Below are 16150 nucleotides of genomic sequence, written 5' to 3'. Positions count from 1 at the left end.
GGAGGTCGGGTCCACCTCATGGAACTATATTTAACTCATTCAGAGTTGCCGAAAAAACATTGCTTCATATGTCACACATATGTGAACCCTTAGTTATGGACAATATATACAATTTCTGTGAATAATTTCTTGTAAATATTACACACTGCAGCTTTAACATAACTACAAAGGACTGAAGAGGCTGCTATAGCTGTTTTCAGTCACGAACTCCGGTAAATGTCAGGAAAATTGGGTTTACGGAGTTTGCTGTTCACAAATGTTCTGCTCATGAGTCATGAGCAGAACCGAAGAATTATGCAAAACCAATGAATGCTGATTTTATTTGACACTCGTCAAACCAGTCGATAGCATTAATATATCCACTTCTCCGCGCTGCACGTCACCGTTTAATGTCCTTCACTCAGGAAAGGTCAATCACAACTTCCATCAAGCCTTGAAGTTCATCCTTTTACGTTGTATGTAGAATGTTCTACAGTGACACAAAATAACACTGATCTGACAAAATGCTGCTTTTATTTTGAAATGTTCCTCCCCTCTTCTGATTCCTATCAGACTTCCTTTAATATTACAAGCATGAATATGATGTTTTAATTAAAAACCTATCTCGCTCCCCCCTAGTGGTGGGATCAAGAAGTGACTGAGGCAGCCTGCGGTGTTGCCCCGACTCGTCTGACATGAATGGGATAAAAGCAACACTTTTTTTGTTTTGTTTTTTTGCTCGGAGTGTCTTTTTACAATCCCACGGTTTATATTTTGGATGTAGGGAACTCTTCAGGTCAGCAGCCTAACGACAGATACCGCAGCGACTGAAGGATAATTGGTGGTGTAATTGGTTCCTCTGAGAGCGAAGGGTGTGAACAGTGACGGCCACGTAACGCGCCTGCGACAAAGCCGACTCTTATTATGTTCAGACTGATAATGTGCGTATAGCACTGAAACAAAATTGTTCAAAAGCAGCAGATTACACCTGATAGAAAATCATCGTGTGTGTGATGTTTATGGATGGATCATTTTCTCTTCTCTTTTTTCTATTAAATGGAAAACTATTGAAATGTACTTTCTGCAGCGCTTCTGTTGATGGGGTGGGGGGGGGGGCACATCTGACATTAAACGCATTTGTGAGTCTCCTGTGACGCCTCTCTGCTGCCCTCCTGTGGCATCACTCTAAATTCTGCTGAACGGGGCCTGTGTCACTTGTGGCTCTAAATCTTAGCAGTTGCATATTTTTTTATTTTTTTTTGCAGGGTATTTTATTTGACGACTTGCAATGTGTGCAGAGTGAATCACAGCCTCAACAGCCCACTGTACCAGTTCTGTTTTTTGTTTATTTTGCTGTCATCCATGTAATTTAAATCCCCCCCCCCCCCCTTTTACTGTATAGGCTGCAGCTGACTCACTCACTGGCCATTGTCATTTGATTACAATACAGTCAAGAGCTCAGTGTTGTACATCAATATCCTTTTTTCTCAGCATGTCACCAGGGTTTGTGTTACTGTAATATGTCACAGCATTAGCAATTGAATCTATTTCCAAAATCTCAGACCACAAAAAAAAACTGTTAATGATACATCACTGATTGTAAATCACTTCAATGCAGAGCTAACCGCAGATTCCCCAACGCCCTTATTCCCAAATAAATCACTAGCTGGCTCTTAAAATATACAAATGATACCATTTTTTTAAAAGAGATCGAGAGAACAGCTTCTCAAGAGGACTTTTATTGTGAGGCTTGTTTGATTCGGCCGCAGCAACACACCGCACACGTTTTATAACACAATTCATACTTACAGTATATGTGCTGAATACAGAATGGAGTCTGGCACTGTGACACGGTATTTACCAAAAAAAAACTACGTTATTGATGATACGTTTAATGAATGGTGGATCTGGTTTATCGTGGGGACGGATTTGAGCAGGACGCAAAAGGCGTCACATAGCTTTTCCTATGGGCGGGACGAGATCTGACCTCCTGCCGCTGCACACGCAAGCCACTGAATCTGTGTTGTGAGCATGGGATGCTTTTTAATGTGAAGGAGAGAGATCCACTAGATCACTGTAAACTCTGGTGAGCTGACCGGGTCTCTGTGCTTTGACTTGCACCAGCGTTACACAAGAGCCGTGGGCTGATCCCTTACACACCACTTCCAATAACTAAACCACCAAGGGGTTCTTTTTTCTCTCGTTTTGAACGTCACCAAAGTGCTGATCTGTGTTGACAAGGAGCAAAAAGGGGAAATACCACCAGGCAGCGTGTAGTCATTAGAGGGAGGGTTGACGTGGGACGAGGAGGGACCAGGCGAGGGCGGGGGGGGGGACACTCTTGGAAGTGTTCACGCTGGAAAACTGACAATGTTGGTGTGAAGGAAACGGAGCCGCTGATCACAGCTGAAAAAAAGTCACATTGTATCGGATCTGTAAAAAGTCTTTGCTCCTCTGTGACAGTAAACTGAATATCTTTGGTGTGGGGACAAAAAAACAAACATATTCTCTTGGTTTTGGGAAACACGATATACATTTTTCACCATTTTATGGACCAAACAACTAATCAATTAATTGAGAAAATAATCGACAGATTAATCGATTATGAAAATAATCGTTAGATGCAGCCCAGTTAAAAATCATATCTTAGTTTGACAGCTTTTTAGAATTTAACTGACAGTGTATATATATATATATATATACTGTGTAATATCCTGTTTGGTAAAGCGCTAAGTTATGTTGATACTTTACTGCTAAATCAAAATACAGTAGAATTAGTATATATTGCTTAATAACTAAACTGTATTTTAATTGTTCTTAATTTTTTCACTCTAATTTTTCTTTGTCTTATTTGTTTTTTATCTGAATTTTGTTATTACATTTTTTCACTAACAAGTTTTTGTTTTATGTTTTATGTTTTTATACCAGTAGTATCCTCTTATTATATATATTTTCATGTCACATATTCGTCGAGTCTCGTTGCTTTATATCACGAAGCGCATTGGGTCCATGCTTGTCAAGTGAAATGTGTCATATAAATAAACTTGACTCGACTAGTACTGTATTAGGACACAAACATCAGGAACCGATTTAATTGTTTCATCCAAATTCGGACTTCTTCATCTGCCACGTGAGGAGCCGTTACGGCCTCATGTCACTGAGCATCTTATTCATCGTACCGGTGTCGTTTGTGCTTCACAGGTTCAAGTCTGTAACTCTTCGCAGACCACGTGGGTCATAACACAGCGCACGCGTGTGTTTGTGTCAGTGACCACTTTTAAATAACAGCAAATAAAAATTCCCCCAACGGCCAACTCCCCCCCCCCCCCCGAGGCGTGAGTCAGGGGCACCGCGCTCGCCGCTGGCTAAACAATGATGCCACTCCAGAAATATTTGTTTCCGCAGGACGGACGCCGGAGTGTTCGTTCCACGTTACACATGATATCATCTCATGGGATGCAGATGATTATAGACATCATGTATCATGTCCAACAAGAGAACAGTGTATAGCATCAATTTGAGATTTTTAAATCCCTCATGTATTTATAATAGCTATTATGTGACAGTATTTATGTGTGAGTGTCTGAGATTCCGTCTCGACCCCCCGCAAAAAAACGTGACACAAACATTTTCATACTTTACAAAACATTGTCATTTACGAGGTGATGTTCCCAAAGGAATGTCGATAAAGACTGCGATCGTGACCCCTGTCGCGTTATCCTGTCAAATGTTTGACATCTGATGGCTGCCAGTAAGTTGAAACTGTTTTCTGTTCTCAACAGCTTTCTCTAAAGAAGAAACAAAATTAGTTTTTGTATCCAGATGTGTAAATGATGCCAATAACCTGATTCAGGTAAGTGCGAAATATTTCAAAAATAAAACACGCTAGAAAAGTGGCTGACCGGCCTTTTTCAACTTTGTGTGGAGGTGAAGGAATTCCAGCGATGTGACAGCGGCTAATAATTATATAGCTCCGTTGTCTCACACAGAGACACCGATGGAGACGAGGCAGCAATAAGCAGCGTGTCGCCACCCGCCTCGTCTGCGGGGACGCACACAGAACCCACGGGGAAGTCGGGGCCACGACTCTGTGGAGCAACATTTCGTGGCGATTCCAGTCAAAAGTCGTCGAGATCAATTACAAGGTTTCGTACTGATGGTGAAGATCTGATGAAGATCTGATGAAGGTCTGATGAAGATCTCTTGAAGGTCTGATGAAGATCTGATGAAGGTCTGATGAAGATCTGATGAAGGTCTGATGAAGGTCTGATGAAGATCTGATGAAGATCTGATGAAGGTCTGATGAAGATCTGAAGAAGATCTGATGTCTGATGAAGATCTGAAGAAGATCTGATGTCTGATGAAGGTCTGATGAAGATCTGATGAAGATCTGAAGAAGATCTGAAGAAGATCTGAAGAAGATCTGATGTCTGATGAAGGTCTGATGAAGATCTGATGAAGATCTGAAGAAGATCTGATGTCTGATGAAGGTCTGATGAAGATCTGATGAAGGTCTGACGAGGTGAGGACCAACCAACAGACGTGCTCATCATCACCATCGCCAGAGAGAAAAATAACAAATCAACATTTCAAATGTTACATTTACTTTTATCAAATTGCTTGAATTTTCCTCCATATACTTCTGTAATCTATTTGTCCGACCAGGTTTGTTGAAGTATTACTTTTGTCACCCATGTGTTCCTGTGTAATCCGGGCCACTCCGACATACGGTGGGAATATGAGAAATATGCTTGAATCAGGGGGAGCTTTGTTTTAATTATCACAAAACAAAAGACAAAACTAGAATGGAACTCGGACAAGCGCACGCAGTACTTCCGCCAGGTGTCCAACAGTCCCCTCGTAATACTCCGTTTAAATCTGCTTCATCCAGATCTTTATTTGGATCTGGACCAGATTGCACACACTCATACATTTACATCAACATCTGTTATTCCTGTGAAGAATGTAAAAATACGCCGAAAAACTAAGAGATGTTAATGAGTTCCTACTCATCTTTCCACCAAGTTCTGTGGAAGTTTGCTCAGTAGTTATTGTGTAATTCTGCTGGAAAAACCATCCGACAAAACATTATCTCCTCCATGTGTTTGCATGGGACCCGTCCCGTTATGTTTACTACAAAATATGAGCTTATACGGGTTTTTACATTTTAAACCAATACATTTGCGTTTCCGTCGCGCACCTTAAATGTTGTCGTCGACGGAGTGAACGTCGTGAACGTCGTGATCGTCATTCGTTCTGATGTGTCTCCGTTAGTCACGTCTTCACCTAGAATAACACTGTCATGAGACAAGCAGCGGCACGAAAGTATTAAAAAGTATAAACCCCCCCCCCCTTTTTTTTATAATAGTGCGGCACTTACTCTTTATTTCTTGTAAGATTGACGGATCAAAGTCAAAGTGAGCTCGTTGTTAATCCTGAAGTATTTAAAAGGTAAAACTCTGCTCAAAAAAATAAATAAATAAATAAATAAAATAAATCTGCAGACAGGAATGAACATATTGCCAAAAACCCCCCTGGAGTCATGGCAGTTTGGGAAATAAGGAAATATGTTTAACGCGTTCAAAAAGACTTGCGGTTCACTCAAACCACAAGTCACTGAAGTTATACAGATACAAGCACATTCTCAAGGAGGAGGAAGTGGCGAGGTGCTTTTACATGAATCACTGGGGACCTTTGAGGGAAGAAAAAACAGGAACCAACAAACACCATAAATACCCGTCAGAGCGCCTCGATCCCAACGACTGCTCGGGACAACACGGAGACCGCCACAATGAGAGCTCTGCTGCTGCTGCTGGCGCTGGCCGCTCCCTCCTCCGCTCTGCCTCTGTCGCCACGGGACAGAGACGACCGGCTGTTAGCAGAGGTAAGGAAGACCAGAGTCGACGGGCCCGTCCCGTCTCAGCTCTCCGTGTGATCCAGTTGTGGACGTTTGTTTGTTTGCTTCCCCCTTCTACCAGAAATACCTCCGGCGCTTCTACGGCCTCCCCGCCGGCCTCCAAGGTCGACAGGGGTCGCCGGTCGCCTTCCGGACCCAGGTCGAGAAGATGCAGAGATTCTTCAAACTGGAGGTGAGCGTTTCCGAATTACTTTGGTTTGGTTTGGTCGCGGCAGGAGTCCTCCAGCAGAAAGGTTTTGATCAAAGACAGCGAAGGTCATGGCAACAGGTGACTACATTCCTGGGAGGAATCCCAAAGAAAGAGACTTTATTTTGAAGGATTTCCTCATTGCTGTGAGATTGAATTTGTATCATTCTATAAGGACGAAGGTCAGATGCAGATGGGAATCCAAGATTAGGGTGAAACAGCAAACAGGTGGAGGTTTACTAATCTTCACCGGTTTTAAGAAATGATTAACCAAAACCAAAAATATACATTAACGTGCATCAGTTTTTTTTATGTTGTTGAAGATATTAAAACTAGCAAAATGTCACCGAAGAAAAACCCCAAGCTTTTAAAAACGTGAAGGCCAATCTGCTGAGCCAGTGACCCAACCAGGAAATATTCTTACCGACACATATCTTTTCTTTATCGCCTGAGCAGGTGACGGGGAATCTGGACTGCAACACTCTGGAGGTGATGAAGATGCCCAGATGTGGCGTCCCAGACGTCGGCGAGTACAACCACTTCCCCCGACACCTCAAATGGCAAAACAACAACGTCACGTTCAGGTACAGCGTTCAAGCGATTATTGTTTTATGGGGGGGTTTTTTCTTTTTTTTTTCCAGCCAAACATTTCATATTCACTCACTGCACCTCGTCCCCTCTACTCCCCGGTGGGGGTTTTATTTTTTCAGGATCGTGAATTACACACCGGATCTGAAGAAGTCGGACGTGGACAGAGCCATTCGCAACGCGCTCAACATCTGGTCCGACGTCACGCCGCTGGTCTTTAAGAAGCTGCACCAGGGCAACGCCGACATCATGATCAGTTTTGGATCACAAGGTACAACCCCCCCCCCCCCCCCCCATCCAGACAGTGTTAACTACTGTACATGATCTGCGGAGGAGCACATTCTGCTCAACGTGTCTAAAAGACCTCTCCGACCTACGTTGTGCAGAGCACGGAGACTACAACCCCTTCGACGGGCCTGACGGGCTCCTGGCTCACGCCTACCCGCCGGGCCAAGGCATGGGAGGAGACACGCACTTCGACGAGGACGAGCACTGGACCAAAGATTCGTCCGGTGAGAATTATGCTGCATTTATTAATAGCATTTTATTATTAAGTGCGTTACATGGTTGACACGGGGTTAAATCAAAAGAATAACATGATACAGTACTTAAACATTAAAGCTACAGTGGGTATTATTTAGAATAACTTATCCACAGAAATTGAAAATACTGTTGATAACTATGTGTTCTTATATTTATAATCACAATGTTTTTTCGTCAACTCTGAATGAGTTAAATATAGCTACATGAGGTGGACCCGACCATGTTTTTCTACGTCGTGTTGAATACGGTTGTTGCACAAAACGGTTCCAGAATACGTCGCGTGCGCCAGTCGCGTTGAATTTTCAGACGCTGCCGGAAACCGGAAACAGAATCAGCAGTGCGTCACCATAAAGTGTCCCCCGTCGGTTTCTCAGTTGGTTGCGGTTTTCAACTTCACCACCAGAGGCCGCCAGAAAAATACAAACATTCCACACCGGGGCTTTAAAGTAAAACAATGACTTGATGAAAACAGACGGCGGATGTAGATAGTTAAATGGTGCACTCGGATCAAATAAAGGCCTTTTGGATAAGTGATTTCAAAAAGTTGTCACTGATTCTGCAAGACTCCTCACTGTGGCAGTGAGGAACAACGCACGTGAACAATCACTGTCTTCTCTCTGCAGCCTACAACCTGTTCATCGTGGCGGCCCACGAGTTGGGCCACGCCCTCGGCATGTCCCACTCGGCCGACGCCGGCGCCCTGATGTATCCCGTCTACTCGTACAGCACCGGCTACCTCCTGTCCGAGGACGACATCGAGGGCATCCAGGCTCTCTACGGTGGGATTCACCGGTCACAGCGCAGTTATCTAATCACAGCTAAACATTGATTATGCATTCATTTTCGTGAACAGTGCAATAATGGCAAATTGTTCAATCGCAGGTCCGAACCCAAACCCGCGGAAAGTGAAGCCGAAGCCGGACGCGCCCAACAAGTGCAACCCCATGTTGAGCTTCGACGCGGCCACGGAGCTGAGGGGGGAAACCATCATCTTCAAAGACAGGTACAGTGAGACCCATGATGCTCCATACAAACATGCTGATATTTATATTATATCATCATAAATCATAATCACAGGCTACTAGAACTAATACCAAACGAGAATTAATCTGGGTCCACACTCTATTCATAAATTATTTATATTTATTTTCCTTAATCTTTATATATATTTTTTTGTATATATTGCATATAATATTAAAGTTTGTATTGTATATAATAATTAACGTTTTCAAAAAAAGGGACGAACGACTACTCATTGACAAGTATAAGGTGGAGCAGCTCAATATTTAAATGTATTGTAGATGCAATATGTAATGTATAAAAATACTGTTTATTTTGCAGGATTTTACATTTAAGTTTTGAGAGAGACTTTATTTTTTATTTTTTTAAATTGAAATGTAATTTGAAGCCGTAAAGATCGAAGGTGCACGACCAGATAAGCTTCTGCTTCTTTCTGTCCCTTCTCGAACGCAAATAATGTACGTACAAGATTTATGTTGACATATTTAGTTTATCAAATGATACCTGTGATACCTGCTGCTGTATCTTCTCTTCAGCGTGTGTTTATTATTAGAGATTTGTGAATTCCATGTTGTCGTCAACTCGTGCTCGCAGGTTCTACTGGCGCCTCCACCCTCAGATGGTGGAGCCCGAGCAGACGCTGATCAAGTCCACGTGGCCGTCCCTTCCCAACAAGGTGGACGCGGCCTACGAGAACCCAGAGAAGGACCTGGTCATCATATTCAGCGGTGGGTCGTTGTTGTTATTATCGTTGTAGTTGATCTTTTTTAATGTGCAGGTGTTTCTGTTTGGGTTTGACTCCGGTCTGTGTTTCCGCAGGGATCCGCATGTGGGCTTTGAATGGCTACAGCCTGGTGGACGGTTACCCCAAGTACATACACAAGCTGGGGCTTCCCAAGACCGTGAGGAAGGTGGATGCTGCCGTGCACATCGGCGACACGGGCAAAACTCTGCTCTTCACCGAGGAGGAATACTGGAGGTGGGTTCAGAGAGTCATTTTAAAGTATCTGCATTCGAAAAAATCGGCAGAATGAAAATGGTCTGTTTCATTTTCGTCGCCAACTAAACAGCTACGATGAAGCGACGGGCAAAATGGACAGCGACTCCCCGCGGTCCATCGAGCAGGACTTCCCGGGAATGGATGACGAGGTCGACGCTGCAGTTTTTCACTACGGTACGGCGAAGCCCTTTGATTCCATATTTTTCCCCGGATATTAGATCATATTTGTCTGTACTGAACGTTTCTAACACACCTTTTTCTCTCTCGTCCCTCAGGACACTTGTATTTCTTCCACGAGCACGTGCAGTACGAGTACAGCTACACCTCGAGGAAGGTCATGCGCATCCTGAGGACCAACTCCATTCTCAACTGCTGATGAGGCGGCTTATAGAAATATATCTTTAAATATAGCTGGCTATATATATATATTTATATATTTATGTATGGCAGGCGACGGCAAGAAATAAAAAACATTCACGAACACCAGTATTTTCACCGGTGCTGGATAGAAGCAAACTGTCAGACCGAGAAGAATGCTGGAAAATTCCTTTTTAATATAGTTACTGAGATTATTTATTTTACAACTCGATACGCCTCGATATTTGACTTGTTGATACACTAATGTACGAGAATTTCATCAGAGAGCTCAGCAAGTTTACTACAAACTGTACTTGTCCCAGAATTAATGATCTGTTATTGTCTTCACACACAAAAAAATCACATTTCTGAGGTCGTTTGAAGGCTTCAAACGTAGCACTGAAACATTCCTGTGAATTTTATAGTCAGTGAATTCAAGTGTCGAATAAAAACATTTTAAAAAGTAAAAAAGTCAATGCTTGTGGTCTTTGATGAGTAACAACGTCGATTGATTGATAGAAAATGTATTTCGATGTAAAAATGTTAAAATGTAAAAGAAAAGGAGGCTATAGAGACAGATATGACATGTAGTTCCCTGCGTTGTCCACCAGAGGGCGCTCCTCTCTCAGGGTTTCATGTGAAGTTGTTGGACTGAATCAGAATCCGGATCCTGATCCTTGGAAAGGTTAAGTGACTAATACAGGAATAATATTAAAACCATAACAATATTCCATGTCCGACTCTGAGCGATGAGGTGTCTGTCTCCACGCCCGAGTTTTGGAACTGAATCAGAGTAAATGCATTAACATTAACAAATGTTGAGGAAAATCTTTGGCTCATTGAATGTCGACACACATCAGACAGACTGAGCACTAATCGTATGAATAAAGGGACATTACACCGATTTTCCTCATCCCGCAGCAAACTGTGACAACACAAAAAACCAACTGTCTGAACAGAAGGTGAAAAGGAATATGTGTTCATTAGTTGTTGTACTGTATCGTTGAAAGGTCGGTGAAGTATTTCTACTGTACAGCAGAAAGTTCAGGAAACAGCCGCGGGCCCGGATCATGTGGATGTGATTACAGTGCGGCGAAGCGGTCGATCCTCAATGTCGCTCACTTCCGAGGTATTACAGTACGTGGAGAAGGCTGCGTCACAGATTCTCTTCTGGTTTACAGAAACAAAACAGAAGGTTTAGAGCAATGTGCCCTTTAACAATTTTTTTTTCCAATGAGAATATCAGGGTCTATTGTATCTGTCAGAAATAATATTACACATTTTTTTAAATGAGAGAGACGTGGAAGAAAGAAAGAGAGAAATGGTCTTAAATCTTTGTCCTGTACATTTTCCCTTAAAGCTACAGTGTGTAATATTTAGATGAACTTATTCACAGAAATGTGAACCAATGTTTAATATAGTTCCATGAGGTGGACCCGACCTCCGTGTGAGTCGCCATGTTTCTACGTCGTGTTGAACACGGTTGTTGCACAAAACGGGTCCAGAATACGTCGCGTTCTTGTTGAGTTTTCAGACGCTGCCAGGAACCTGGAAATGGAATCAGCGGTGTGCCACCATAAAGTGTCCCCTGTCGGGTGCTCAGTTGGTTGCAGTTTGCAACTTTACCACCAGATGCCGCCAGAAAAGTACATAAATCACACACTGGGGCTTTAAAGGTTTATGATGTTTAATAATAATAATGATAATAATAATACATTTAATTTAGAGATTCATGTTTATCCTAAGATAAAATAAGAAAAGATAAGATTTACCTTTATTGATCCCCCATATAGGGAAAAATTCTGATTTGTCACAGCAGCACAGGGGGGAAATGTAATAAGAAAAGAAAAGAAGACTATAAAACTGAATCGAAGGTGAATAAGATAAAACAATAACAAATACTAGAGACAATAATGGGCATTGTAGCTGTTGTGCAATATAGAAAAATCAAAATCAAGTGCTGATGTTTCGAGATGCATGTTTGTGGCACGAGAGAACGTGTGGAGGAGAGAATAGAAAAGATGAAGGAAAACATTTCAAGCTTTTACTTGGAGAAGTTGGAGAATAACTTTGTCTTTCATCCTCACGTCTGTCCTCCTCCTCCTCAGCGATTTCCAAACAAAAAAAGACACTTCTTTATTTCGGACTTTTGCGGAACAGGGAAACATGAACGCCCGTGTGGATTTAAAGGTCACGTAAGTCTCCTTCTTTTTTTTTTTTTTTTTAAGGTTCCTCCCCCTGTTCCTGCACCAGTCGAGACTCATTAAACCAAACTTCTTCGTTGTGCTCCTTCAACATGCAGCCGGGCGAGGACTGAACAAAGAGAAGAAAAGACCGTAAAACGTGAAGTCGTCTGTTAAACGTCTGCTTACGAGGTTTTATTGAACTGAAGATGGGTTTTTTACTGATGACGAGTCGTCACGGAGCAGAAGATTAAGATCCCACAGACAAGGTGGGTGGGTTTGGGCAAATGAGCCCTGAACTCCCTGAAGCAACAACATTAACCTCCTCGTCTCATCTTTCCTAATATTTCATAGTTCTTATTGTTCTCATACCACGGTCAAACACTTCCCTCGCCTCTGCTTGAGGCACTGCGGCTCTTTGAGGCGACTGTCAAGCGTGGAGCGAGCGTAGAGGAGACGGTTGAAAGAGGTCAACCCAAAAACTGGCATTGGGCGAGGAGGAGGAAGAGGGAAAGGAGGTGGAGGCCAAAGCGTTCACACAGTCCAGCCCCGGCGGCGGCGGCGGCGGCGGCGGCGGCTCCTGATGATGGAAACCAGATGGGAGAAGAATGACTCAACAGAATCAGGACGTCTCCCTTTTTCCTCTGGGGGAAACTCCCTCCTCGGGACGACCGGTGCGAGGAGACGTGGTGATGCAAGATCCCTGCTGTCGCAGCGCTGACTACCTGAACATGGCAAAACAAAGGTCTTATGTTTTTATGAAACACCAGGAAACATTGGTCCTCTCCGCTTTGCTTAAACACAACTACGGTGAATCCCTCCACACACGCACACGCACACATGCACACATGCACACACACACACACACACACACACACATTTATGGACAATGTGCTCAGTCAACGGAGACATTTTATTCATATCATTTTATACGTATTCCTTTTTACCTACTGTTCTTTAAAAGTGACGCATGTTTCCAGTGCAAATGCACCAGTGAAAAAAGTTGTACAGTTTTACATGTGCAATGACAATAAAAGGCTTCTATTCTATTCTATTCTATTCTATTCTATTCTTGCTCTACGTTCCCTGACAAACAGAAATATAATGATATGAATCGGTTTTCTATATTGCTTTAGTGGCAAATCTGTTTTTGATGTGTGTGTATCTGTATCTGTTCAGCTCCACGTTCTCCCCCCGAACTCCCTCCGTCTTATCTCCCTGGTCCTGCTCTTCCTCCGTTGGTTTCCTGCGTGGAATAGAAAACAGCTGAAAGTTACAGTGTTGTATAGATGCACTGTAAAAAAGAGAAAAAGAAAAGTTCAGTCTGTTCAGTGTCGTGTAGATAAATGAGAGCAGATATGACCCAGGGAGGGCAGCGTCGTACAAGTGAACTCTATATATATATATATATATATATATATATATATATATATATATACATATATATATATATATGCTTAGTATTGTATAGTAATTTATTTCTCCTGATCTGTGAAATATGGAAGAGGAAAAGCCGCCACACATCCGGAAGGATTCAAACTAGACTAACTAGTGTAAAAAGGAATGAACCCTCTTTTTAACATGTCTCCCATCAATAACCATTTCAACCTTTACCTATATATGTATGTGAAAATATATATATGTGAAAACTATCACTCTGTCCTTTCTGATGTGATGGCGTGAACCGCTTCTCTTTGGTGATGCGCCTGAAGTCAGATGGAAGTGATGATGATGATGAGTATGATGAGGATGATGATGATGATGAGGATGATGATGATGATGAGGATGATGATGATGAGCTGGTTTGTCAAGTATGGGTCAGTCCGTCTTCAGCAGACTTTGGAAATAAAAACCTAAATCAATACCAGATTGGACTGACTCAAAGGTTCTCCGTGATGCATACAAACTCCTGGTTAGTTATTATGTCGACTCATTTTCTGAGATGACTTTTTTTTATTAAAAAAACATGTTTTTTTTATGATGTATGAGTCGACTTGCGGGTTCTCAACAACCCGCAGGCGGGCGCTTCCCCGCCCATGTTTCCTTATAGCAGTATATTTAAAGAAGGGCAGAACAGAAGACCTTTTTAAAAGTCACAATTTATGAATGAGGATATCAAAGTATCCCACTGGTGGTTTTGTTTTTTCATTTTCTTTATGAACGTGTCCATTTTTAAAATTGATTGTACTCTGTCAGAAGATGCAGTGCACAGCCAAGTAGAAAACGTCAGTGCGAGCAGCATGATCCAGAATTTGTCCCCTGACGAGCAGAGTCATGCTTTTTCTCTCACATACCTGTTGTCATATGCTGTAGATATAGATTCAACAAACTGATAAGTGGAAACTGCTGCGAGGGACACGGAGTAGTTACTGTACAGAACACGGTGTGGTTACTGTACGGAACCTGGTGTAGTTACTGTACAGGACAAGGTGTAGTTACAGTACGGGACACAGTGTAGTTACTGTACATAACCTGGTGTAGTTACTGTACAGGACACGGAGTAGATACTGTACAGAACACGGTGTGGTTACTGTACGGGACAAGGTGTAGTTACTGTACGGAACCTGGTGTAGTTACTGTACAGGACAAGGTGTAGTTACAGTACGGGACAAGGTGTAGTTACTGTACGGAACCTGGTGTAGTTACTGTACAGGACAAGGTGTAGTTACAGTACGGGACAAGGTGTAGTTACTGTACGGAACCTGGTGTAGTTACTGTACAGGACACGGAGTAGTTACTGTATGGGACACGGGGTAGTTACTGTATGGGACACGGGGTAGTTACAGTACAGAACCTGGTGTAGTTACTGTATGGGACACGGGGTAGTTACTGTATGGGACACGGGGTAGTTACTGTATGGGACACGGGGTAGTTACAGTACAGAACCTGGTGTAGTTACTGTATGGGACACGGGGTAGTTACAGTACAGAACCTGGTGTAGTTACTGTATGGGACACGGGGTAGTTACAGTACAGAACCTGGTGTAGTTACTGTACAGGACACGGTGTAGTTACTGTACAGAACCTGGTGTAGTTACTGTACAGAACCTGGTGTAGTTACTGTACGGGACACGGTGTAGTTACTGTACAGAACCTGGTGTAGTTACTGTACGGGACACGGTGTAGTTACTGTACAGAACCTGGTGTAGTTACTGTACAGAACCTGGTGTAGTTACTGTACGGGACACGGTGTAGTTACAGTACAGAAGTTACTGTACAGAACCTGGTGTAGTTACTGTATGGGACACGGTGTAGTTACTGTACAGAACCTGGTGTAGTTACTGTATGGGACACGGTGTAGTTACTGTACAGAACCTGGTGTAGTTACTGCACGGGAGACGGTGTTGTAACACGTATATACGTCTTGTATTAAAGAGAGACGTGGGAAAATAAAAAAATAAAACATGTTTAACAGTCTGGGAGAGTCAGATTCACATCCTGTCATTGGGCGAGAGGCGGGATCACCCTGGACATGTCTCTGGGCCGCGGGAGGAAGCCGGAGAACCCGGAGAGAACCCACGCAGACACGAGGAGAACACGCAAACTCCACACAGAAAGGCCCTGGTTGGTTCCAGCCCGGACGCGAACCAAGAACCTTCTCTCTGTGTTTGGATGAAGGAGTTCCCACTATCACGTCTCAGCTGTGTGGGCTTCTGCCATGAAACCTGAACGGTACGACCTCAACGACCTCTACTGACTGCGACCCCTTGAAACAAAGCAGAGGTCACTGGCGACCTGTTTCTCTCAGGTCGCGTCAATGTCGTCGGGTCGTCACACGAGACAAGTATTTAACCTTTAAGGGCGTGAAAGGTTAAACTGATGTAGTGAATTTAAACAAAAAAGAGGAAGTGGCAGAAGTTCATTCCCCTGTGCTCTCACCTCAGACCCGACCTCTGCACTTCCGGCCTTTAACTACAACGAAACAGTGGCACAAACTTCCAACAGCTATTTTCTCGCGGCTCTCAGAAAAGAAACAAGTGAATCTTTGTGGACTGCGACAAGTTGAGCTGATCTTTTGTCCCCCCCCCCGTCCCCCGTCCCCCTGTCCCCCCGTCCTGAGCTGCGTCATGCTGACACGGTGCCTTGGCGCCTAATGTCACGCCGGCGGCACGGCGAGCTCCGGAGGGGCATTCGTCGGCTACGTTAGCGCCGCCGCCGCCGCATTTGTCCCCTCGCGTTTCCCGCACAGAAGCTTTCAGAAACCGCAGCTCTGGGATTTCACAGGCCTCCTCCGGGAAACGCAAAAGGGAAGAATATAAAGCTGGCAGAGTTCCGAGCGGCGCGGGGGGCTCATTGTTTGGGGCAAAGGGAATTAGCTGCTCTGGTGGACTGATCCTCCGAACGGATCTGCGCAGAGGAAGGTCAAATGACATTAGT

General features: G+C 43.5%; 1 protein-coding gene across 1 annotated transcript; it reads left to right on the top strand.

Moving 5' to 3' along the window:
* Positions 1 to 4483: 4483 nt before the first annotated feature.
* Positions 4484 to 10062, top strand: mmp13b (matrix metallopeptidase 13b). The gene is made up of 12 exons (XM_035623826.2): positions 4484 to 4501; positions 5723 to 5863; positions 5958 to 6068; positions 6540 to 6667; positions 6794 to 6942; positions 7058 to 7183; positions 7838 to 7993; positions 8097 to 8217; positions 8829 to 8962; positions 9054 to 9213; positions 9305 to 9408; positions 9510 to 10062. The coding sequence occupies exons 2-12, from the start codon at positions 5771 to 5773 to the stop codon at positions 9608 to 9610; spliced, it is 1383 nt and encodes a 460-aa protein (XP_035479719.1). The 5' UTR covers positions 4484 to 4501; positions 5723 to 5770; the 3' UTR covers positions 9611 to 10062.
* The last annotated feature ends 6088 nt before the right edge of the window (positions 10063 to 16150 follow it).

This window comes from Scophthalmus maximus, chromosome 11, assembly GCF_022379125.1.
Source record: "Scophthalmus maximus strain ysfricsl-2021 chromosome 11, ASM2237912v1, whole genome shotgun sequence".
Lineage (NCBI taxonomy): Eukaryota > Metazoa > Chordata > Actinopteri > Pleuronectiformes > Scophthalmidae > Scophthalmus > Scophthalmus maximus.
Note: the sequence above shows the minus strand (reverse complement) of the source record. Positions and strands in the feature narration are given on the sequence as shown.

What these genes read in the sequence shown, in the direction of transcription:
- mmp13b (XM_035623826.2), top strand. Translation starts at nt 5,771, where the DNA reads ATGAGAGCTCTGCTGCTGCTGCTGGCGCTGGCCGCTCCCTCCTCCGCT. An exon ending in CTGGACCAAAGATTCGTCCG is followed by an intron (nt 7,184 to 7,837) that starts GTGAGAATTATG and finishes TTCTCTCTGCAG; the next exon opens with CCTACAACCTGTTCATCGTG. An exon ending in CGCTGCAGTTTTTCACTACG is followed by an intron (nt 9,409 to 9,509) that starts GTACGGCGAAGC and finishes CTCGTCCCTCAG; the next exon opens with GACACTTGTATTTCTTCCAC.